At 39.9% G+C, this 26,206-nt stretch overlaps 1 protein-coding gene across 1 annotated transcript; it reads right to left on the minus strand.

The window, feature by feature from the left end:
- hspa14 (heat shock protein 14) lies at positions 1-26,117 on the minus strand. The gene is made up of 14 exons (XM_048553686.2): positions 26,020-26,117; positions 22,906-22,986; positions 22,743-22,825; positions 19,792-19,840; positions 18,514-18,619; positions 15,604-15,694; positions 15,179-15,283; positions 14,607-14,768; positions 14,351-14,506; positions 13,096-13,198; positions 9,780-9,995; positions 9,091-9,264; positions 6,084-6,154; positions 1-933 (listed from the first exon to the last, which is right to left on the minus strand). Exons 1-14 carry the CDS (start codon positions 26,074-26,076, stop codon positions 855-857), a joined length of 1,533 nt encoding a protein of 510 aa, XP_048409643.1. The 5' UTR covers positions 26,077-26,117; the 3' UTR covers positions 1-854.
- Positions 26,118-26,206: the final 89 nt, after the last annotated feature.

Genomic DNA, 26,206 nt, shown 5'->3' on the forward strand with positions numbered 1-26,206 from the left:
CTGTGTTCATCCAGCTCCACACTTTGTTACCCCATTAGCAGCTTTTCTTTCTCCCTGGTTCACGATTATCCATTCCTTTGTCTGTTCAACTGCTGTTCCCTCTCTCAGTGCTACATCTCCATTTCCATCTATCGTCAACTCCTTTCCCACCTCTGGTGTTTAGCACACATTTCCCTTGAACCTTACCAATCTTGAATGATCGCTGGATTGAAAATGTTGATTCTGCTTTCTCTGCAAGGATGCTGGCTGACCTGCTGAGTTTCTCCAGCAATTTCTGTTTTGTTAAAGAAGTACCAATTGCGTGTGAACACTTCCCATCTCATGCACATTGGATTCATTTGATGGGATAACAGTTTCTAGGATAATTACACTACACCCACTTTGATCCAAGAAAATATTTTTTTATTTTTGAGCATGGAGCCGATTTTAAATTAAGGACAATGTTCGGTTATGATAAATTTCATAACAACTTCAAAGTCAACAAAAAAATTAATTCCATTACTCTCCCTGCTGCTGCGGTACAACCCATTGGGCATTTCCACCATTTCATATTTATTTCAAATTTCCAGCAATCACATTATTTCGTTGTCATTTTATGTTGCAATATTAAACCTGCACCTGCACATTCAAAGTTGGCTCAGTATTCAATCCATAGTTCAGATTTTCATAGATAAATAAAACAACCAAAAGAACATTTATTCAGAGTCGAGAATGGGAGCAGATTATATGTTGGTGGCGTCTCTTCATCAATCAAGGTAAGTGAGTACATGTCAGGAACAGTGGTCTCAAGTAGGGTGTGTCTTTCAACAACACATGGATTTTGAGCTTACAAAAGTTCGTTCCTCATCAATCATCTACGATGCAGCATCTATGGTGATTGCCTCTGAAATTCCTGTTCCTTGCTCTGTACAAGTGACATGCAGTGATCCATCCCTTTAAAGAAAATTTGTTGAATGAACGTTAGAATAGCAAGCTGATAGACAGTACCAATCTGAACTAAGTTTTTTTTGGAACTAAAACTGCATTAGGAATATAGGAACAAGGGTAGCCATTCAACCCTTTGACACTGCTACACCATACAATGAGATTATGGTTTATCTGGTTGTGGTTCCTGTTCCACTTAACTCTCGACTCCCTTGTCATATGCTATGATGGACACAGGTGCAGGGAAAATGGTCATGTACGGCAGAGATCTTCAGCAGTTTAATGACTATACACTAATTTCATAAACTTTTTCAGGCTACTTTCATTTAAAACCATCTTTCCTATAAAAATTGCTCGTTTCCAAAGACTCCTTAACACCTGAATGGCAAAACTTAGTCAGACTAACATCTGTAAAAAGACGGAATCAGCATTATCCACCTATTTGTGGAGCAGCGGTTCTCTGTTCCGTGTTTTACTGCCTGGTTCAGATGGCTTAGGGAAGCATCAAGTTTGATAATATATGCAAATACAGCTTCTGTATTTATCACAGACCTATATGTATTTACTGCCAATTTGTTTCAGATATGAAACATTTTGAAAGTGATAAATGAACAATTCAGTACAAAAGGTCACTAACAACTCCACTAACTCCTTCGGTACTAGAGAAAATATTATTCATCTATTAGAATATACAAATGATGATCAAAGCAGAGAAGATTAAAACAGGAAGCATGAGAAATGCCTAACAACAATGCTGCCCAAACAACAATTTCATGTGATGCTTGCTGCACTCAGAACTGCAGCCAACCTTTGCCTTGATTGTGAAGCCTGTACATGGGTTCAACTACTCAAAATGTAACTGCACAATGGAAAGGAAAAGAGCTCCTCCTTTAGGAATCTGAGCCAAAAATGCACAGTCACTGTGACCTTTATACTAGACAGGAAGCAGCCAAGAACATTTTCCTGACCAAAACTGCTTTCATTACGGTGTGGCCAACTCTGGAGCCGACACTGACTCATAAATGAAGACAGGATGGCAGGCATTTAAGGGGATATTTCAGAATAAGAATTTTCCTACCACAAAGAAACAATTTAAAGGGAAGACCCACCTTCTATGATAAAATAAAATAGTTAGGGAAATCATCAAATTTAAGGAAACAACATACAATTGAAAAATTGAGTGCCAGATCAAATGATTGATCAGAATATGAAGAGTGGCACAGAATGACTAAAAGGTTAATAAGAACTAAGAAATTACAATACAAGAGGAAGCTAGCTAGAAATATACAAAACAGATAGAAAGAGCTTCTACACATATTGAAAGAGAAAAAAACTAATTAAGTGTTGGTTCACGTGATAGAAAATGGAGAGTGAATAGTAGATAAGGAAATGGCAGATGTAATTCACAAATATTTTGCTTGTCCTCGCAAGAGGATAAAAACATTCCATTAAAAGCTTTAAATTAGGAAGTAGAAGGGAGAGAGGAACTTCGTACATTTACAACGAAAGGGAAGCAGTACAAAACAAACTAATGGAACTGTGGGCTGATAAATCTCCAGGTCCAGATGGACGGCATCCTTATAGAGGGAGAGTGATAAGGAAATCGTGTCCTAAATTAGGTAGCTAATGACGGAGTGGAGTGCATTGGTGTTAGTTTTCTAAAACTGACTGCATTCGGGAAAGTTTCCATCAATTTGAAAAGCAGCAAGTAAAACCCTCATATTTAGGAAAGGAGGCAAACAGGAAACGATAGACCAGGCAGCTTGATATCTATTGCCACCGTGTTAGAATCTATGATTAAGGATATCCAGATGGTAATCTATAAAGTGGCACATAAATATTTTATGAGGAAAATAGAAGTTTATGTGTACGGTGTAATATATTAACATGAATCGAATATTGGCTGGCTGGCAGACAACAGAAGGTATACATAAATAGGGGAGACAGGCGTGGTGTAATGTCACTAGACTAGTAACACAACCCCAGGTCTAGGGACATGAGCTTGAATTCCATCATGGCAGAGGAGAAAGTCTGAATGCAGTAAAAAAAATCTGGAATTAAATGCTATCTTAATGATCGCATGTAATCATCATCAATTGTTGTAAAAGCCAATATGGCTTGCTAGTGTCCTTTAGATGGCAGAAGGGAAGTTGCCATTATTACATGGCCTGGCCCACATGTAACTCAAGACACAGAGCAATTTGGCTGACTCTTAACTGTACTGTAAAATGATCTAGCAAACCAGTTATTTCCAAAGCAGTCAAGGATAGGCAATATCCCTCACCTTCCTGGACCTCTCAGTCTCCATCTCAGGCAACCAGCTTGTAACTGATGTCCATTTCAAGCCCACCAACTCCCACAGCTACCTAGAATACACCTCCTCCCACCCACCCTCCTGCAAAAATTCCATCCCCTGTTCCCAATTCCTCCGCCGCATCTGCTCCCACAATGAGGCATTCCACTCCCGCACATCCCAGATGTCCAAGTTCTTCAAGGACCGCAGATTTCCCCCCCACAGTGGTCGAGAACGCCCTTGACCGCGTCTCCCGCATTTCCTGCAACACATCCCTCACACCCCGCCCCCGCCACAACCGCCCAAAGAGGATCCCCCTCGTTCTCACACACCACCCCACCAACCTCCGGATACAACGCATCATCCTCCGACACTTCTGCCATCTACAATCCGACCCCACCACCCAAGACATTTTTCCATCCCCACCCTTGTCTGCTTTCCGGACAGACCACTCTCTCCGTGACTCCCTTGTTCGCTCCACACTGCCCTCCAACCCCACCACACCCGGCACCTTCCCCTGCAACCGCAGGAAATGCTACACTTGCCCCCACACCTCCTCCCTACCCCTATCCCAGGCCCCAACATGACTTTCCACATTAAGCAGAGGTTCACCTGCACATCTGCCAATGTGGTATACTGCATCCAATGTACCCGGTGCGGCTTCCTCTACATTGGGGAAAAACCAAGCGGAGGCTTGGGGACCGCTTTGCAGAACACCTCAACTCGGTTCGCAATAAACAACTGCACCTCCCAGTCGCAAACCATTTCCACTCCCCCTCCCATTCTTTAGATGACATGTCCATCATGGGCCTCCTGCAGAGCCACAATGATGCCAGCCGAAGGTTGCAGGAACAGCAACTCATATTCCGCTTGGGAACCCTGCAGCCCAATGGTATCAATGTGGACTTTACAAGCTTCAAAATCTCCCCTTCCCCCACCGCATCTCAAAACCAGCCCAGTTCGTCCCCTCCCCCCACTGCACCACACAACCAGCCCAGCTCTTCCCCTCTACCCACTGCATCCCAAAACCAGTCCAACCTGTCTCTGCCTCCCTAACCTGTTCTTCCTCTCACCCATCTCTTCCTCCCACCCCAAGCTGCACCTCCATCTCCTACCTACTAACCTCATCCCACCTCCTTGACCTGTCCGTCTTCCCTGGACTGACCTACCCCCTCCCTACCTCCCCACCTATACTCTCCTCTCCACCTATCTTCTTTTCTCTCCATCTTCGGTCCGCCTCCCCCTCTCTCCGTATTTATTCCAGAACCCTGACCCCATCCCCCTCTCTGATGAAGGGTCTAGGCCCGAAACGTCAGCTTTTGTGCTCCTAAGATGCTGCTGGGCCTGCTGTGTTCATCCCGCCTCACATTTTATTATCAAGGATAGGCAATAAATGCCGGCCTAGCCAATGATGCCCAAGGCCATGAACAAATAATAAAAAAGGCTCTTTGCCTAATTGGCAGGATGTGATGAGTGGAGTCCCGCAGGTGTCTGTGTTGAGGCCCCAACTTTTTCCATTTGAATTCAATGATTAAGAAGAGAGCAAGGACATGGTAGGGAGGAAGATGCATTATGAAGGAGGTCAGAAATCACATGACACCAGGTTATAGGTTGATTTCTGACCTCGTGCATACCAGTCCAACATCGGCACGTCCATATTGTTGTGAAGAAGGCATTAGCAGTTTGGAGCAAAGGAACTTGGAGTGGGAGGGGAAAAAATCCAGGTGCAGTGGTCCATATTGGCATATTTTAACACACAGGTAAATGCCATCAGCTCATGGTTCTATCGTGTTCATGTCACTTCCAAAAGCAAACAGTCCTAGTTATAGAAACAGACAGTTCAGACCTAGGTAATTGAAAGGCTGGTTATCTGACACCAAATGAAGTGACCTTCTGTCAGGCAGAAGATACTGAAGTTGAAAACATGTACAGACAGATTCAAGAGCAGCTTCTTCCCTGTTGTATTCAGACTTTAGAATGGACGTCTCACACATTAAAGTTGATCGTTCTCTGCACCTCCTCTGTAGCTGTAACACTATATTCTGCATTCTGTTGTAATACCATGAAGTCTTTATGTAAAGTACTATTGCCTGGATAAGACGCGAAGCAACATATTTCACAGTATCTTGGTATATATGACAATAATAGATCAAATCAAAACAAAATAGAGATGGATTCTATTCCTTGTCAGTGCATAGGCCCACAGGCTTGAACCTAGGGGCAAGTATAACTGTTCAGCAATAGAGTTAATGATTTTTCCATTTTCACCATTTAGAAGTCGGTATTTTTGGCAGTGATAACTGCTATGTAAGACTGTAAATATATTAAAATTAATTCACTTTAAACTCGCTTCAAATCTTCACCCCTTTTCTCTTGCTTTTAGCAATCACAGTAGAATCTCCCAAACACATAGTTTTCCCAGGTGCCCAAGTGGCTGGGGGCTAGTGTACACTTAAATCACAGCAATCAGAAAAACCCAGGTTAAGTGCCTGGCTTGCACTGAGCCAGCAATTCTCAACCCAAGCACCATTTAGAGAGATACAATGTGGCATGCTGGAGGGAAAAAAAAACAAACACACCAAAAGTTACCTTTCCCAAATGGTAAACAGAGCATCTTGCTGCAATCAAACACTAATATTTGGCTGAGACAACATACTTGAATGTCTCCAAACAGTCATAAGTATGAAAAACAGCCCTAGGGACTGGGGGGAAAAAAAAGAAATATATCAAAAGCCAATTGATGGCTGTGGAATCACACATCTGTTAAAAAGGATTACAACACAATTTTAGAACAGAAAGAAAAACTAGTTAAAATATCCTACACAACCCTCTCAAATTCTCCCAAATTAAACTTTCAAACACATACCTTTTCATGGTGAGAACTGTTAGAATGTCACGGTTGCTATCTTCCTTCAGTTGTAAATCTTTCAGTACAATCTAAATCAATAAAACAAAATTAAACAATACAATGATGGGTAGAATGGAGCATTCTAATCATGCATCTGATCAAAATAGTACAATTATTGCACAATAAACTGCACAGTCTTCCCAGTTGTAAAACCGGTTTCACCTGAAGACTGTCCAAAAGTTGATACTTAATTCGAAGAGAAACACGATGCGTAGAATGTAAGTGTGGCTATCAGTATGAAGAAACCTGGACTACTATGTTACAACCTATTAAGTTCTGAACTTTAATGATGGGGAGTAGCAGGGATTATAGGGAGGTAAATAAATATTGGGATGGGAAAGGAGGATAAAAACAGCATTGACGTTCTACCCTCCATTAACTTGTTAAACAAGATAAAACTGATACATTAGTCTCTTCAATTAAAATAAGCACAGAATGTAAACTCGATAGAGACTGACCTTCTTTCCAGCATAAGGTCAGATGTAGAGATGTTTACTGATGATTGCGCCATTTTTAGCAATATTTGCAACTCCTCAAAATACTGAAACACATGGCCAAATGTAACAAGATTTGGACAATATCCAGGTTTGGGCTGATAAGTGGGAAATATCTTTCATGCGACATAAGTGCTGGACAATGACCATCTTCAACTTGACTTTAATGACATCACTATCACTGAATCCCCCACTATTAACATGTTGGGGTTGCTACTGACCAATAGACAATAGGTGCTGGAGTAGGCCATTCGGCCCTTCGAGCCAGCACCACCTTTCATTATGATCATGGCTGATCATCCACAATCAGTATCCTGTTCCTGCCTTATCCCCATAACCCTTGATTCCACTATCTTTAAGAGCTCTGTCTATCTCTTTCTTGAAAGCATCCAGAGAGTTGGCCTCCACTGCCTTCTGGGGCAGAGCATTCCATATATCCACCACTCTCTGGGTGAAGAAGTTTTTCCTCAACTCTGTTCTAAATGGCCTACCCCTTACTTTTAAACTGTGTCCTCTGGTCCTGCACTCACCCATCAGCCGAAACATGCCTCCTGCCTCCAGTGTCCAATCCCTTAATAATCTTATACGTCTCAATCAGATCCCCTCTCATCCTTCTAAACTCAAGCGTTTACAAGCCCAGTCGCTCCAATCTTTCAACATATGATAGTCCCGCGATTCCGGGAATTGACCTTGTGAACCTACGCTGCACTCCCTCAATAGCAAGAATGTCCTTCCTCAAATTGGGAGACCAAAAACTGACTGGATCATCATTAATACTGAGGCTGCAAGAGCAGGTCTGTGACTCCCCAGTGCCTGTCCAGCACAAATCAGGAACGTGATGGCATTGTCTCCACTTGACTGACATCCGATCCGCCATCCTCAACAATGATTTCCTTCACCAGCAATGCATGGGAGCTGCAGTGTTAATATGCTACAAAGATTCAGTACACAAATCACCAAAACTCTAACAGCACCTTCTAAACTAGAAGCCCCCACCACCTAGAAGAAGGGCAGCAAACGCAAACACATCAGAACACCATTTGCAAGTTCCCTCCAAGACAGACACAATCCTGACTTGAAATTATATCACTGTTCCTTCACTGTCAAAATCCTAGAATTCGCTTCCTAACAGCACTGTGGGTTTCTCTGTATCAACTGGACAGCAGCAGTGTAAGAAGGCAGCTTAATTACAACCCTCTCCAAGGTAATCAGGGATGGGCAATGAATGCTAGCCTAGCCCACATCTCACAGCAAATCAGAAAACAAACACTTTACAACATTTACTAGTTAAACTACTTTTAAAACAGTATCTGGAGAGTCTGAGTGGTGCTGCAAATTGTGCAATCATCAGCAAATATTACTCACTTCTAACCTTACGACAGTAAAAAGGCCAGTGTCTGCGGAAATTGTTTTCCATTGGTATTTTTTTGAGGAAATTCATTCTACCATTGTGCTTCTCTATTTGCTCATTTCATCTATACTTATTTGTATCAGCACAATGTACCTATGGTATTAACAATATATTAGATTATGTTTTTTGTCTCAGCTTGGGTTTAAAAAAAAGTAAAACAATTTGTATGTATTTTCGGAAGTTCAGCTGGATGAGCAAATAAGGTGTTCTGATTAAGGTGCCCGTTTTCAAAAAAGACAACGTTTCCAGATAGGGTTTGTTGCTATTTACATGACCTCCTCTATTGTGAATCATTATATGGCCACAAGGACTACAAAAGACCTGTCCACGAGGTCACTGGACTAGCCAGTTACACCTTAGCTTCGCTCTACATCTTCCTTTGGTGGCTCAATAGAGAAAAAGACTGTCACATCACCAAGCAATGCTCGCATTCATTTTTTACAGGGCTGGAATACTACAGCAGAGATGTAGTTTTGAGGCTGTATAAGGCTCTGGTCAGACTACATTTGGAACATTGAGAGTAGTTTTGGGCCCACTATGTATGGAAGGATGTTTTGGCCTTGGAAGGGGTCCAGTGGATGTTTAAATTATTTACATTAATTTACCATTAAATTAACTTATTGGGCTACGTTTAAATGGACAGGAGGATAAGGACAAGATTTGGTGATAATGAAATCCAAAATTAAACAGTTTGCCAAACCTCGCTGCTGAAGGGATCCCATGAAGAAACACATCTGCATCTACTGAAATAAGGCTTAACATAACACGGAAGTTTGTTTTTTCCCCAAAAAGTATCCCTCACAATTTCTCTCTTCCAGATTTCAAAAGGCTTGTCTAAAAGTAGGTTTTAGGCCCCTCAATCCTTCTCAACGATTAAATGAGATCATGCCTGATTTTCAAACCTATATCTACTTACCCACACAATCCCTCAATCCTCTCGAGTTCCTTAAAACTTAAGAATCTTTTCAATCCTACTCTTCAGTATTTTCATCGAATGAGTGTGCACATCATTCTGGACTACAGAATTATTGCAGTGAAGACTCAAAAAACAAAAACTGACCTGTGCCAATTTGTTTCTTTCTGGATCACATCCTTTCTCCCCAGACTCATACAGTTCAAGACAGACAGAAGAAACATTTCCCGGTGCCTGAAAAGCATGATGTTTTCTTGCTGGTAACGGAGTACCCGATGGAAATACTAGCTTGTATGTATCAGATCCAGACTCATCAATCTCCTACGGGAAAACAAAAGTATAGAATTTTACACAATCAAGTGAATATAATGAATAAACAATGATTTACTGCATTAAGTTGTACTAATAGAATTGCTTACAAGGCAAACCATCTTTAAATCTCGATTTTTGTTTACTAACATGTAGAGAAAGCATTTATCAATTTCTCCACCTAAGCAGTACAGGATAATATTCATAATAAAATGTTGATCACTCTGTCTTCATAACGGATTAAACCTCACACTGGATTAAATAGTACGTTGCGAAACATTACAGATATTCACTTCTGTAAATGAAACAGTAACATGAAGGGCAACACAGTTTACAAATCAAAGGGGCAGGACTACAGGCAAATGACAAATAAATGTACATTCTTTAATGCACTGGTTTTCATTAAAGCTGTTGGTAAATCATAGATTATCACTAAGTTACTGAGATATGTGGTTTGGAGAATTAGATACAGCAATAAAAACTCAAGAAAGAAGTTTATTTTTGGGCTTGGAATCAGATTTTAATACCTTAGCAACAATGTTACGTGCAGAGCACTCCACAATTACTGATTCCTCTTCCAACGAACTGTTCTCCTTCCCGAGTAGCAATGCAGCCTCAATAGCTGCACCAACAGCTATCACTTCATCCGAGGGGATGGAGTTTAACAGATCCACATCTGGGAACAGATCTCGAATCATTTGCTGTAATTTTGGAATACGAGCAGAGCCCCCACAAAGAACAACCTAAAAAGAAAGAAATATACAACATTAACACTTAAGGAATTGAGGACTTTTGTTTGTTACCCAAAAGGTGGTGGAATCTGGGATGCACTGCATGGGACAGTAGTTGAGGTGGGAAACCTCAAAAACATGCTTGGATGAGCACTTGAAATGTCATAACATTCATCAATATGGATCAAGTGCTAGGAAGTGGGACTAGTGTAGATTTAGAGTAGTTTTTTGATGGGGCAGATTTGGTGGGCCAAAGGGCTTCCACTTTACTGTATGATTCTAATTAGAACAAGTTTATTCTCATTCAGAGGGTGGGGTCCTGATAGCTGTAAGGATATTGTGGAAGCTACTAAAACGTTCCCTACAGCAAATGTAAAGCTAAATGGCCCACAGTTTGCTGTTTTCTGTCTCCATTTCTTTTTGAATATAACAGTCATGTTCACTATTTTGCAATCCACAACACAAGATCTTAAAAGAAATGGCTACTGATATAGGTGAAGCATTGATTTTAATTTTCTAAAATGTCTCTGATTGAGGAAAGGGTTCATTAGATTGGAAATTTGCGAATTATACTATGCCTACCATATTAACAAAGAGCGGGAAGAGGCAGAAAGCAGGAAGCTACATTCCAGTTAGCTTAATGTCTGCCATAGAGAAAGGATTAGAAACTATTATTGAAGTTATAGCTGAACACTTGGATAAATTAAGGTGAGCAGGCAGAGCAACATAATTCTGTGAAAGGGAATCATGTTTAAACTATCTTTTAGAGCACTTTGAGGAGTTAACAGGTGCTGTGGATAAAGGGGGAATTTCCAGAAGGTATTTGATAAAGTGCGACAAAGGCGATTACGGAAGATAAAACTGCACTGCACAGGGAGAAGGATGGGTGTGGTCAGGATATTTCCACTGTTTATAGCAAGATCCGCCACAATCTATTTGATGGCATAACAGGCTTGGAGGGCTGAATGGCCTACTCCTGTTTTTACTTTATATGCTGCTAACTGCAGCATCCAAAATATTGATATTTCTATGTTTTAAACCAGATTTAAAATGAGCAGGGGGATTCATTCTGTTCTAACAGTTTTATCCAAAAATCAGCAACAGTAATAGATTGTCTGATTATCATTACGTTGTTGTGGAAATTTGTTGTGCAGAAATTAGCCTTTGGGTTTTGTACATTACAACAGTGGCTACAGTTCAAGAGCCCTGGATTGACACTGAAGTACTTTTGTGATGCGAAGTATGTGATTTAATGTATATTTCAATTTTATTTATTGTTGAGCTTGGATTTTTGCAATTGCGCATTTGAACTTGTAGCATATGAGGTTCATTTGAAGGGGTTTAATGATTAACTTAACAAGTACTTCTGTGGGCATGGTGATTTTTTTAAATTAAAAAATCTGAGAATGATAGTTTTGAAGGTGCACAGGAATGTTCACATTGGGAGAGTCACCAAGCAAACAAAGGAGAGAGTATAGTGTACTGTGCGTTCAGAATGGTCTAGACGATTTTTTGGGCTTACACCCACAGCTGGAAATAAAGGTTGTGGCTAGTTTTAACTTAAGTAAAATATCAAATTAACGATATTTAATATGATCACTGCTCGAAATCTGACCACTGAAGCAATCAAAGCAACATACAAATTGCTTTAAGTGTAGAGTTAGAATGGAATGTTTGGGAGTCCACTTGGACAGCTGGAACTAAAGCTAGGCAAACACTCTCAGTGTTGCAAATTACCTTCAATTAAATCTGATCGTAAACTCTGGTTACATCGAAATGATTTTTTTTTAGTAGGGTGAGATGATTGTTTGCTCTAGCCCTAAAATTAGAATTATGAGTAGGCCTTTATTTTTAAATGAGACTTTATACTGCTTTTTCACATTCTTATGTGCTTACAGTGATGTAAGTAACAGGATTTCCTAAAATGTTTGCTCAAGTATATGATCCACCAATAATACATTACACCTATTAACAGGGTAGAGATTAAATATTTATCTTACAATTAACAAATACTTCCCTTTGTAACTATATCTTTCATAAAGGGTGTACATAAAGAAATAGGAATCATGGTTTCAACAAATTGGCATAATAGAGAAGTCATTTTAACACCATGACCTGGATTACTTCCATCTCAGTTGCATAGATGTTTCCTTTGTCTACTGACTATGCCCATCTGTTTCCCATGTTGTCCTTCACTTGTTTTTGGAGGGCAGAGGAAGAGAGGAGAGTGTATACATAATGCACTGTCAGGGTATCACATCAGCAGAGGTCCGATTGTTCCTATTTCCCTCATCTAGCACTGAACATGTTGCCTGTTTCTGATGGTGAGGCTGAGGTTAGTAGATAGGGAATCAGGTGGGAACAGTTTGATTGCTGGAGGTTTCACATTGAAATAACCTTACAATGCTATGGTTTGCATTTAAATAAAAGCTACTCTGAATGGCAACCTCAGAGGTCACAAGAATAGCTGCAAAATAACTGTACGTTACTGGGATAGGTGGGATTGTTTCCTGCCTTTTGTTTTGTTTCAACAAAAGTTACTTTGAATCTACTGTATCCTATATTAACTGCATGTCACGTTATTAAGGCGTGCTTCCAAAAACATGAACAGTTTCTTGGCATTAGCATCGATCAACATAACCAGACTGGTTTATATGTGCACGAATTGTTACAGTGTTGGTTTACGAGCAAGATTTATGTTAATGTTGATTAAGCATGATTAATATAGATTAGGTTAGATAAGGAATAGTTATTCACAAGTTGATTATTGTGATGATTTTATATCATGCTAGAACATTTCAAATAAACATGTTCTCTATGAATACGAAAGCTTATACTGTTTGAACCAACTGTACATTCATCCTTGGCAGGAATATCTTACTTGCAATATTAACAAAAAACCCCACAAATTTATGATCTTAAACAGCAAAAAAACTGCAGAATACTTATCATTCCAATTATTTTGTATTGACGGGTAAGAGTGAGCAAAAGGGCCTCTGGTGGTTCATGGGGTCTTTTGCCTTGCTAACTGGTCACTGGACAAAGAAGTTTGACAAAGTTTGAAATCCAAGGGTTTAGGTCAACACTTATTACTAAGCATCCTAATGCTAACCTTAGATATTTCATTTCGAGAAAGTCCAGCTTCTTCTACAAGCTTCTGAATAGGGTGAACACTTTGAATAAACAACGCAGAACATACAGATTCAAATCTTGCTCTGAAAAAAAAATGTACAATTACAATAAAAAGATAATTTATTATGCATAAAAAGATTTCAAATCCTAGAGTACACTGTAGATTTATTGAGTTCTAAAGTGTTAGATAACTTCTGGATTTGTTGCTTATGGAAAGAACAGTCATGTAACAGACATTCAGGCAAGTTCAGGTTTCCAGTTTAATATCGCACTTTGTTTATGTTAACTAGCAAAACTGTTTCAAAACTGTCTCTACACATTTGTAGGTGAGGAGACAATGAAATATGTCAATTACCAAAATCTGGAACTAACAGCAATGAGGTTGATAACTAACAGTAAACACTGTCTTCTTCTTTTGGCATTTGGATAGTGGAGATTGAGGGAAGATTTAAAATTATGAGAGTTTACACAGAATGGATAAAGGGGATCTACTTTTATAGCAGAGTGAGCTATAGCCAGGGCATTGTTATGAATGAGAGATTTTCTAAGGCTGTAAAGTTTTGAACTTCCATTGATGAGGGGGTACGGTGATGAGGGGGTACAAATTAAGAGACTTGCTGAGCTAGGTGCAACAAAGGCAAAGTCTGTGCTGACAGTGATTAGATTTTCAGACTCCAGGCGAATTACTGGAGCAAGTATAAACTGGTCGAAATCTACGCCTTCATGAAGTGAATCCAAAAAACAGTTGGAACTTCCCAAAGTTGACAATGTATGCTTAGGAACTTCGGCGCTGTTAATGAGCTTCATTATGGCTCTCGCATTGCTCTTTACATTGTGCTTAAACAATCTGTTCTAAAATAAAAAGTTCCGAATTTTAATTTGGCAGAAGTGGAGTCAGTATTGAAAATGATCCAACACATTCTCTATTCCTTCTGCAAAAGTTCTTAACTCTGGAATGGAGCCACAGTCGGCTCAATACATCTCTATTATCAAATGAGAGTAGAAGTGGCCCCTTTTTTTCACTTTCTCAAATTGTAACAATCCTTCTAGGAAATAGGTAACTAGGAAAATGAAGGCACCAAAGGAACTGGAGCTTGAATACAGAATCATTGAACAATGCAACAAAGATAGAAGTCTTTCATCCCTGTCTCTGGTGCTGGGTGCTGTAGAGCTAGAAGCTTCAGAGGCCTATTACAGTCACTGTTTTACTAATAAGATTCAACAGCGATACATACCTGGATATGCTGCAGTCAAAATCTAACCCTTCATGAAGTGAATCCAAAAAACAGTTGGAACTTCCCAAAGTTGACAATGTATGCTTAGCAACTTCAGCACTGTTAATGAGCTTCATCATGGCTCTCATACTGCTCCTGACATCATGCTTAAACAATCTGTTTTAAAATAAAAAGTAGAGAATTTTAATCTGCAAGAAGTGGAGTAAGTGTTGAAAGTGATCCAACATGTTGTCTTTCTTTCTGCATATGTTCTTACCTCTGGAATTCTGAAGCTAAATACAGTGCCAAGGCTTTTGTGAAACACTCTCCTCCTATGCTGTCATCAGTGTGAGAGGCAAGGACTCTGTACATGCCACTATTCACCTCTACTATTGTAACAGATAGTGATGATCCACCAAGTTTGTAAACCAGTGCATTGCTATAAATGGATAGAGAAAAGGATAAAATTACATGAAGACTGGGCATTTCAGTGCTTATCTTGCACAAAATGAGTTTGCTCAACTGAAAGCAAGAAATAGTTGGGTTAATGGGCAAATGTTTAAGTGCAGATAATAAGATTGTTTTGAATGATTAAACAGAACGAGATACTATTCCTGAGGTTAAACAGCAACTCTATTAGAGTCTACCAGCAAATTTAGTTTGCGGTTGAATCATCTAATAAAAATGTTGATTATTAAACAAAAATACAACATGTGCATAAGTCCAATTTACAAAACTGGAAATAACTAAGTATTACAATGCAAATATATTTATAATTAAAACTAACCACTCCCTGACATTCTAATGAAATGTTTCAAATACAGATCATAAAAGGACACATTACAACACCTTTTCTCAGTAGACGACTCCTGTCCAACTCCAAATGCAAGAAGAGCTGCTGCAGGTTCATGAATCAACCGTAAGACATTGAAACCAGCTGCCTGGGCTGCCTGTCTACACAACAAAGCATGCAGGATAATATCAAAACATCGGTGTCAGACTTGAAAATTCACAAGCAAAGAAAGAGTGTTGGAAATCTGTTTCCTTTTCCTAATTGGGGTTTGTTAATGTCTAAGTTAGCTACTTACTGATTGCAGTACTCAGGCTAAAAAAAAGTAAAGTTAACACAGAAGAATCTCTCAAACAAACAAAAGAGAGAAGGAAATAACAAGATGTGCGCCAAGTAAAAGGTACCGAACATTTAAATGCACAATTAAGTGGTTCTATCTAAACATTTATGATTGGGTAGATTAAGAATGGTCCGCCCAGCGTACCTTAAAATATTTTTTTGGTTCTTCCCAAAGTCTAGTGGGACAGTTATGACAACATCATTTGCATCTGAGCCCAATGCTGATTGTGCAGTTTCTGTAAACAAAAATAAACCAATTGACCAACAAGAAATTTTAAAACAGCTGAAAACTAGGTTAGGTTATGTAACCTCAAACCACAATCATAATTAATGTTGCACATCACAAATACAAGCTGGCTGACTATCTCAGATTTCATGCTCACACTGCCATCCTTGATTTGTTACAGTGATCCAACAAAGCTCAATGCAAGCTGGAGGAACAGCAGGTCCATTTATGCTTAGGCATTTTACAGTCTCCAGGATGTAACATAGTGGCACGGTGGCCCAGTAGTTAGCACGGCAGCCTCACAGCGCCAGGGACCCGGGGTCGATTACACCCTCGGGTGACTGGCTGTGCAGAGTTTGCACATTCTCCCCATGTCTGCAAGGGTTTCCTCCGGGTGGTCTGGTTTCCTCCCACAGCCCAAAGATGTGCAGGCTAGGTGGACTGGCCATGCTAAATTGCCCGTAGTGTTCAGGGGTGTGTGGGTTATAGGGGGATGGGTCTGGGTGGGATGCTTCAAGGGGCGGTGTGGATTTGTTAGGCCAAAGGGCCTATTTCCACACTGTAGGAAATCTAATTTAATCTAACATTGCGTTCAACAACTTCAGAACATGACTGTATTGTTGGGCTTTGCTCTCAGCAAAGTGGGCCCATTTTCTCCTTTTCACATCTCTCAATTACACCAATTTCACATGTTTATCACTCCTTAACCACAACTAGCTGTGATTAATAGAGGGATTGAGTTCAAGAGCCGTGACGTTATGCTCCAGCTACACAAAAACCTGGTTTGGCCACGTCTGGAGTATTGGGTCCAGTTCTGGTCACCTCATGACAGGAAAGATGTGGAAGCATCGGAAAAGGTGCAGAGGAGATTTACCAGGATGTTGCCTGGAATGGAGGGCAGGGCTTACGAGGAAAGATTGAGAGAGCTAGGGATTTTCTTTTTAGAACGACAAAGGATGAGCTGTGACTTGATAGACGTGTATAAAATGATCAGAGGTATAGATACAGTAGACAGCCAGAGACATTTTCCTAGCATGGAGGTAGCTATTACGAAGGGGCATAGTTTTAAAGTGAGTGGAGGTAGATACAGGGGAGGCATCAAAGGTAGGTTCTTTATTCAAGAGAGTGGTAGGGGCGTGGAATGCATTGCCGGACAGGGTAGTGCAGTTGGCCTCATTAGGGGCATTTAAGCAGCTATTAGACAGGCATATAGATGATAGTATATGGTAGGGGTGGAAGTTAGATAGACCTTAGGTTTAGGGTAAAAGGTCGGCACAACATTGTGGGCCGAAAGGCTTGTACTGAGCTGTACTGTTCTAATTAGTACTCCTATTGTTTTTTTTGGTTCCGCACACCATCACCATCTGTTCCACTTGCTCCTCCCCCCCTCACATTAGCATTAAAACCAGCTCATTCCGGTCCCTTTCAGTTCTGAAGACGAGTCAGATTGATTAGAAACATTTACTGTTTTCTTTTCCAGAGATATTGCTGTGGCAGCTTTGTTTCTCCTGCATTTCCAGCTTTACCTGGGATTTCATCCTTTGCTTATATAATTTTACACCAGCATTGAATATAAAGATCCTCATCAGCTGTTACTCATTTAGGAACACTCTCACCTGAGACAGACATTGTGGGTTTAAGTCTTATATTAGAGCTACGGCACTAAAATCAACATTAAAAGTTCACTGAAGCATTCAGGAGGTGCTGTAAAGTCATTTTCTGAATGTGACATTAAACTGAGGCTCCCTTGGGTGAATGAAATGGAATATTTTTCAAACAGCAGGGCAGCTATCCTGTGTTCTTGTCAATACTTATCCCTTAATGAACATTACAAAAGCCTAGTCATTATCATATTTGTGTTTGCCATGTGCAGATTAGTTTTAATTGCCTTATTTCCCATATTACAACACTCACCACACTTCAAAAGTACTTCATTTGTTGTAAGGTGTTTGTGAAAGGCATTACAAAACTGCAAGCTGTTTCCTTTCCTCTTTTAATATCAGCATAATGGTGATGAGGTGAGAGGATACCTCAACCTACATGATTTTCCACTCATTAACCCTGGTAATTTTGCATGGACAATGATATCGTTTTTTCATTGTGTCAGACTGCTTATGTCATTGAGCATGCAGGATAGACAACACAGGATCAAAAATTCCAGGAATGACCTTGCCATTATCCCTCTGCCTACGTAATTCTGTGCCTGTGCACTTCTCTCCACTTCAACTGACAAAGGAGCAGTACTCCAAAATCTCATGATTTTAAATAAATCTGTTGTACTATAACCCAGTCATGTGTGACTTTGACTTCGTCCACCCGGTCCAACTCTTTCCACACCTTGTGGTGCTCAACAAAAGACAAAGATACAAAGTTAGGATGATAAGTTATTTCTGACAACCACAGTCATTTTACTTTATGCCCCCAGCTAGTACAGTGTTTTCCATCTGACCAACCCCATCAAGCCCCTCCCATACCAGTGACTCAGACTTGTTAGTGCCATATTCAGATGAGTTTTGTCTTGGTACTTTGGGCAACTGCTCTCAACTCTCCATAAATTCATATTGCTTATTTGACCATTACCGATCTAATTTCTAGTCATTTTGCTGGTTAGTTCATTAAAACATTCCATATGTTCCTAAGTGGTACTCTATATGAGCTCATATGCAGGGAGAATTATATAACAACATTTTTATGGCTAAAGTTTCCTTCAGTTGTGCAACATGCAGATGCTTGCTCTAGTCCATAATCACATGTTTCATGGAAGCCTAGTCATTCATTTATACAAATTAAAATTTTACATGTACACTTCTTTGACAGAGTTATACTCACCCTTCATTTTCGCAAATATCAACTTCATTACTTCTTCTGGGGGGACAATCATACGCTCTGCCCCAGTATCAAGCTCATATCTAGGTTTACCATCCTTTTCAATCACCTGTTTAAACATTTTAAAACAGAACTCAAAATTAATTCTATTGTAATTGGAGTCAAATTAAGAGCAACAAAATAACTGCAACAGGATATAAACTGTACATATTTTGTTGCACAGAGCATGAAAAGGTTGATATTCCAGTATAATTCTGTACATTTTGTAGTTCATAAGTGCTCTGGTCACACTCTCAGATTTGTTGAATGTTTTATTTTTCCTTATTCTCTTTCGATAATCAGCTGGTATGAAAATAATATCTTTTTTAACTGAGGTAATCATCAACACGTGCCAAATATACTGTTTTGGCAAACTTCTCTCGTGTTCTTACATTTGATACAACTGGTAAAAAAAGTTTTAATTTGAGTGCAAGAGTCATAAAGAAATAATGTTGCTATACTAGAGGGAAGGCATATCCTTCACTACTCTGCACTGTGAATCCACCAACATGTGAGCCTAGCTGTATTCTAAACAGTATTCTACTTAGCGGGAACCAAAAACAAAAATTGCTGGCAAAACTCAGCAGGTCTGGCAGCAACTTGTGGAGACAAAGCAGAGTTAACATTTTGGATCTGGTGACCCTTCTTCAGAACATGGTCACTGAATGTGAAACATTAAACCTGCTTTGTCTCTACATATGCTGCCAGACCAGCTGAGATTTTCCATCAATTACTGTTTTTGTTTCTGATTTGCAGCTGCCACAGTTCAATGGGATTTTTATCTACTTGGAGTGAATGCACTCAATATTCTTCTTTTTACCATCGCTTATGGTGTGCTCTTAAAAATCACACATTTGTTATGATGAAAGGTCACCAAACTGTAACGTTCACTATTTCTCTCTTCGCAGGAACTACCCAAACTAATGAAAATGTCCAGCATTTTCTGTGCTTCTAAACAAAACAAAAGGAAGCATTTGTATTTCAAACATTGTCAAAACCACGCTATAGTGACCAAAATATATTTCAAAGAGCCACTTAAGAAGTTATTGCACCTTTCGATAAGTCAAACTAGAGCAACAATTGCATCCTTAGTGGATTAATAAAAATGGAAGGCAGTCTGTTGGTTGACTAATTGCGAGTTACAATAAGTTTCGGGTTTTGCTTTCAAAGAAAGAAAGTTTAAAAAGCCACGGAAAAGACTTTATGAAAATAGGTCACAACCACCTTTATTTCAGTACTTACAGAACATTTGCTTTCTGTCACATGCCTCTGAACTTGAGGATCATCAAAACTAGCAAAAAGTTAGAAACAACTTTAAAAATAGAAGAACATAATTTAACTGAAATAGTATCAATGTTTAAAATGACAGTACACTTTACTTCTTTTGAAATCTTTACAAAAGTATACAAAATAGTGACTAGAGACAAGTAAATCAATTTATTACATTTCAGTCACCGTACGTCTTACTAACTGGAAAGGCTCCTGCATAGGCCTAAAACTGAAACTGTAACAAGTCAGAGTCATAGAGGTTTACATCTCAGAAAAAAATCCAATCGACTCTCTGCTAGTTAAAAATAAGAACCAATTACTCCCATTTTCCAGCACATGGCCCATAGCCTTGTATATACTGGCATTGCAAGTGCACACCTAAATCCTGACCTCTTCTGCCATACAATCACTTTTGTTCCACCTTGACCTAAAGCAAGTTGTCCAGCAATATCAATGTGTTAGAAACGCATGAAAGGGCAGCCTGCATCTTTAGAAGGAAAAGGAAGGGTTGATGTTTCGATCACAACTCTTTCTTTCAAAATGAACAGCAAAAGATGCATTCTCAACTGTTTGTACTTCAAATATTTAATCTTTGTTTTTACAGCTAAGTGGCTTAATGCACATTTCTAAAATATTCCCCCTTTTCAGATTGTCAACCTTTTTTCTTTATTATTTTCCATATTAAAGATGTCCCTCTAACCAGCAATGGCTGCTCAGGCACTGAAGAAGTCTAAGTCCAAATGTTGCAAGACTGACAATAAATATACAGGTTGGGACTGCCGGGTGGCAAATGACACAGTGCCAAGCAATGATCATCACCATAAAGACCAAACCTAATCATTACCCTTAGACTTTTAGTGACATTACCATCACTGAATCTCCCACTAACAACAGCCTGGAGGTTACAACTGACCAGAAACTGAACTGGACTAGCCACCTAAATACTGTGGCTACAACAACTGGTCAAAAGCTAGAACTCCTGCAGCAAGTTATCCGCCTCTTTACTCCCCAAAGACTGTCCACCAAGGTACAAGACAAGCCAAACTCACATCCCACAAATGAATTAAAAATTGAAACCCTACAGCAATCAGAAACAAGTCTGCATGGCTAGGGAATCTTTGGAGCTGATCTTTGCATGCCATCCATGTTTGTGGGAGGTTGGGAGATGAAAAACTAGCAGAGAGTGAAAGAATGCTTGGATTAAAATTTTCGGCTGCAGAATTAAACAGCACATCTGAACCTGACTACTGCAACTAATGATCAAAATAGTGTCACACCTGTCCCAATATAATTTACAATTTCGAAATGTCAGGGGGCCCCACCCACTGCTGTCAGTAAGCCTGTTCTAAGAATGCAAAAAGTCGGCGTCCTATGATGCAAATAGACTGATATTCTAGCATCAGGAGAAAAACAGAATGTCATCCTAATTTCACTATTTAAATTCCTCTCAGCCTTGCTGTAAGGTCTGCAGACAACTCCCAGCAAAGATTTGATATCTTAGCTTTTCCATAGATTTACCAATTCTATTTCCAATATCCAAAACATTTTTTAAAATCAATTTTGTATTAATTTGTCATTTTGTTTTTTATTCATTTTATTATCTTTTCTTTCACAATGTGCTCTGTCCTTTCTAAAGATCACATGATGAATGTTTTAGCTCACAGTTGGGCGCAGCTTGTATCCACATCACTACAATCACTGCGTCAATCCCTGTCATCTGAATTTGCCATTTTAACTTTTCTATCGTTTATACCAGCTTGATTGTGGAAAAAGATTTAATTTGTGAACCATTTTCCATCCCACCTCCATGCCCAGATGGCATATTTTTCACACTTTTGCGAGTACTCTGTAATACTATACAGGCAACGTGTTCTCATTTTGAATCATAAGCTAACTGCTTTATTTTATAATTGGATATTTTCTTATTTTCTACAGTCTTCAGGAAGCATTCCTGGAACATTTTAACTTTATCATTGTTCCTATTTTGCCCTTTGATCATATTCCTTCTCACCTTCAGTTGAAGTATATTTTCACCCATTTCATCTCTCTTCATCATTGCTTGTTTTAAAACTCTTTCTCCTGTATATTTCTCCTTTTTGTTAGAGGCTTGGCCCAAGTCAGGTTCAGATGCAGCCCACCCCAATGATAAAAATCCCTCCAGGACTAATGCTATTAGAAACAGAACTACTACTCCCCCCCCCTACATTGAAATGGATTTATCTGGTTTCATGTTATAATTTGAAAGCTTTCTAAAATAGATATATTAAACCTCCCATTTTTAAATACCCTGCAGGCCACTGCGTAAGGGCCACACTTGACTTAGATCTCAGAACGCAATGTTCAAATATGTTCTGAATACTTTTCAGAAGGTTCATACATGAGTACTGACCATTTCACCAAAGGATTTGTGGCATCTGTGAAAATGCACTCCAAAAGAAGTCAATGATGTCAGAAATGAAATTCAAGGGAGAAAATATATGTTAAAAAGTAAGGCCTCGTACAATTCACTTATTTAGTTGCTGAATGTCCTTGTGTTTTAAGCAAGAAGCATAGCATAACTAAATGTAAAATTAGAACAAAAGTACTGCACTCCAATTCCTAACTTGCCGTATGGAACACATTGTGTTAATATCAAAGATATAAATAAAAAATTGAAGAATTGCATTCCAAAGCAAAAGGTTTGACATGTTAGATTAACTCATGAAATTGTAATCGGTTCTCAACATTGTCTTCATTTTCAATATAACACAGTCTCCTCCTCAGACAAGACAAATGTACAACTCGTGCACTTTTAAAATAAAATGATCAAATATGTCATGTACTCACATAGCACAACTTGAGCTACAAACATCTGAACAGCAACTTCTACTGTGGCTAGTAAAGATGTAGTTACATAGTTCTGCTAGCAAACACTTCAAACTTACCGTCTGCCTAGAATTTGTTTCACTTTCACGATAGTGTTGGACGCATTCCTGATTCTACCTTGCTTTGCTGCCAAGCCCACAATCTATCAAATAAAGCAAATAATGAGATTTTCTTAATCTGACCATGCATACAATGTCAAAGACATAAAATGGTTTCAATTACCTTCTCATTTTCTCTGTAAGCAACGACTGCTGGGGTAACACGGTCACCTGCATCATTTGCTACAACATCAGCTCGACCATCCTAGGTGGAAATAAATTCCAAAGTTTCAGATTACAGATAAAATACATTTAAGATTCAGTGTCACTATTTGCTGCCAGCCACACATGAAACTGTATTTAAGTAACATGTAATTAAATGAATCATACAATGAATTATCAAACCAACTTTCAAAGTTGGTAAGATAGTAAGTACTACTGATGCTGGAGTCAGAAAAAAGTGTGTAGCTGGAGGAACACAGTAAGCCAGGCAGCATCAGAGGAGCAGGAAAGTCAACGCTTCAGGTCGGATGTGCTGTTAATGCATGCCTATCTCGAGTCAAAAATGTCGCAAGTTTCAGCCTCACTAAACAGACTGCAGCATATAATTCCAAGTTGCCAGCCCAGGGCAATATTTTGAGTGAATGTTTCACTGTCAGGGGCGCACTGTTCAGAGAAGAGCTCGTGTCCGCTCTCTCAGGTACAAGTTCCTAGGCACTATTTTGAAGAAAAGCAGGGGGATTTTTGCCAGTATTCTGGCCAAGACTTTCTGCTCAATTAACATCGTAAAACCAATTATCCAGCTTTTGTCATATTTTTATTTTTTGGAACTTTCTGTGGCCAAATATACTGTCATATTTCCAATTACGGCACTTCAGAATTACTTCATTCGCTACATGGTGTTTTGGGACATCTCCGGGTTGTGAAAAGGTGCTATATAAACTGTTATGGAGCTGCAATTTTATAAAATATTGGACAGTCAGTCCAGACTGTTGTCCTCTGAGGTAACCTTCTTCGCTGTCCACTACACCTCCAATTTTAGCGTCATCTGCAAACTTACTAAGCATACCTCCTATGTCCACATCCAAATCATTTACATAAAAGACAAAAAGCAGTGGACCCAGCACAAATCCTTGTGGCACCATGCTGGTTACAGGCCTCCTGCTGAAAAGCAACCCTCCACCAGTACCCTCTGTCTTCTACCTTTGAGCCACTTCTGTATCCAAAAGCTAGTTCTCCTGGTTTTCCATGTAATCTAACCTTGCTAACCAGTCTACCATGAGAAACCTTGTTGAATACCTTACTGAAGTCCAAAAAGATCACATCCATTGCTTGGCCCTCATCAATCCTCTTCATCACTTCCTCAAAACAAAATCAATCAAGTTAGTGAGAGAAGATTTCCCACAAATAAAGCCATGCTAACTATCCCTAATTAATCAATGCCTTTCCAAATACGGGTTAATCCTGCCCGTCAGGATTCCCTCCAACAACTTGCCCACTACCGATGTCAGGCTCACCAATCTATAGAACCCTGGCTTTTCCTTACCACCTTTCTTCAATAGTAGCACAACATTAACTGACCTCCAGCCTTCTGGCATCTCACCTGTGGCTACTGATGATATAAATATCTCAGCAAGGGGACCAGCAATCTCTTCTTTGACTTCCCACAGAGTTCTAGGGTACACCTAATCAAGTCTCGGGGATTAGTCCACCTTTACGTATTTTAAGACGTCCAGCACCTCCTCCTCTGTAATATGGACACTTTTCAAGATCAAGTACATTGTCCTTGCAACTGCCCTGTCTATTCTCCTTAGAAATTTATAGATTTTTATGAAACCTCCCTCATTTTTCTAAATTCCAGTGGATACATGTCTGGTAAACCTTTGTCACGCTCCCGTCACAGCTAGAATATCCTTCCTTGGGCAAACAGACCAAAACTGCACACAATACTGCGGGTGTAGTCTCACCATTTGCAGTCTTCATCACTTACTGCAATTGCATGCTTACTTTCAGCAACTGGTGTACAAGGACATCCAAGTCTCCTTTCCTAATTTATCACCATTCAGATAATAAAGCGGAGGCTGTAGACTTGCTCGCCAAGGCAGCCAGTTTTGTAGCAGTTGTTTTGTCACCCTGTTAGGTAACATCGCAAGTGCGCCGTGAAGTGCTGGTGTTCTGTCCCGCTTGTTATTTATATGCTTCGGTTTGTTGGAATGATTGGCATTACTTCTGGTTCTGTTTACCAACGGTTTGCATAACAGGTCCAGATCAACATGTTTGTTTGTGGAGTTCTGTCTGGAATACCAGGCCTCCAGGAATTCCCAAACATGTCTCCAATCAGTCATACTATTACGGATGTGTTGTCCCTGTCGAATTTGTGCCTTTCTTTGCCCGTGTGTATTGAGACCAGTGAGAACTATTCGTGTTACTTGGTGGGTAGCTGGCGTTCGCACCATTAATGTTGCTAAAAGGGTGACAAAACGTCTGCGACCAAACACAACGGCACAGCATTTCATAGTGTGGAGCTGGGTGAACACAGCAGGCCAAGCAGTATCTTAGGAGCACAAAAGCTGTTATTTCTGGCCGAGACCCTTCATCAGAAAAACAGTAGCTCAGCAAGCAAGTCTACAACCTCATTCACAGCCCAAGCTATAAATCTTCTCAAAGAGAACATTAGATAATAAAACTGCCTTCCTGACCGTACTACCAAAGTGAAAAACCTCACAGTTAGCCACATTGTACCTCACGTTCCATGCATTTGCCACTTATGTAACTTGTCTAAATTACAAGAAGCATTTTACAGTCTTCCAAACTGAACATGGTGTTCAACAATGTATTAAAAGCAGAAAGTGCTGAATAAAATCAGCAGGCCTGGCAGCATCTGTGGAGAGACGGACAAAGTTTAACAGAGTGAACGCTGAGTCCAACATGACCCTTCTCCTTGTGCCTGACACACAGTTTATCCAGCACTTTCGGCCTTTATTTCATAGTTTCCAGCAAACACAGCATTTTGCTTTAATTGCATGCAATCATTTCTGATTAATTTTACTGCTTCCATTGCGCAGAGAACGACCGCTGTCACAGATTCTGCTAGAATTCTGAAAGACTCTGAATTTGCCGATTCTCTGTCTTTAGAATAACGAGACTGAAATCAATGAAAAATGGGAGCAGCAGGCCATTCAGCCCCTCGATGCCTGGGCCCCGCGGGGCTGTTACCGGCTCATGGGGCCATTCATGCAGATTGATGAAGTTACATTCGCTCTAACGTCTAGATTTAATTCGATCCCAGATCGCAGACCTTATAAATGGCCACACAGCTACACGTGGCCCCAATGTGAACGCCGATCGCCGCCATCTCAGTAACTAGGAGAAACCACCACGCACGCCGGGAAGGCAACGGGAGGACTCAGGCACTGACCAATAGACGCGAAGAGGAGGCACAACGCGTACGTGGGAAATAGGAAGACGTCATTGATTGGTGAATC

The sequence above is a fragment of the Stegostoma tigrinum genome, chromosome 25 (genome assembly GCF_030684315.1).
Source record: "Stegostoma tigrinum isolate sSteTig4 chromosome 25, sSteTig4.hap1, whole genome shotgun sequence".
In the NCBI taxonomy this organism is placed as follows: Eukaryota; Metazoa; Chordata; class Chondrichthyes; order Orectolobiformes; family Stegostomatidae; genus Stegostoma; species Stegostoma tigrinum.

Excerpts from the sequence above, each read along its gene's own strand:
- hspa14 (XM_048553686.2), bottom strand. The coding sequence starts at position 26,076 with ATGGCGGCGATCGGCGTTCACATTGGGGCCACGTGTAGCTGTGTGGCC. Across the intron at positions 22,987-26,019 it reads GCTGTGTGGCCATTTATAAG|GATGGTCGAGCTGATGTTGT; the intron begins GTCTGCGATCTG and ends ATTTCCACCTAG. Across the intron at positions 934-6,083 it reads ACAGTTCTCACCATGAAAAG|GGATGGATCACTGCATGTCA; the intron begins GTATGTGTTTGA and ends TTTTCTTTAAAG.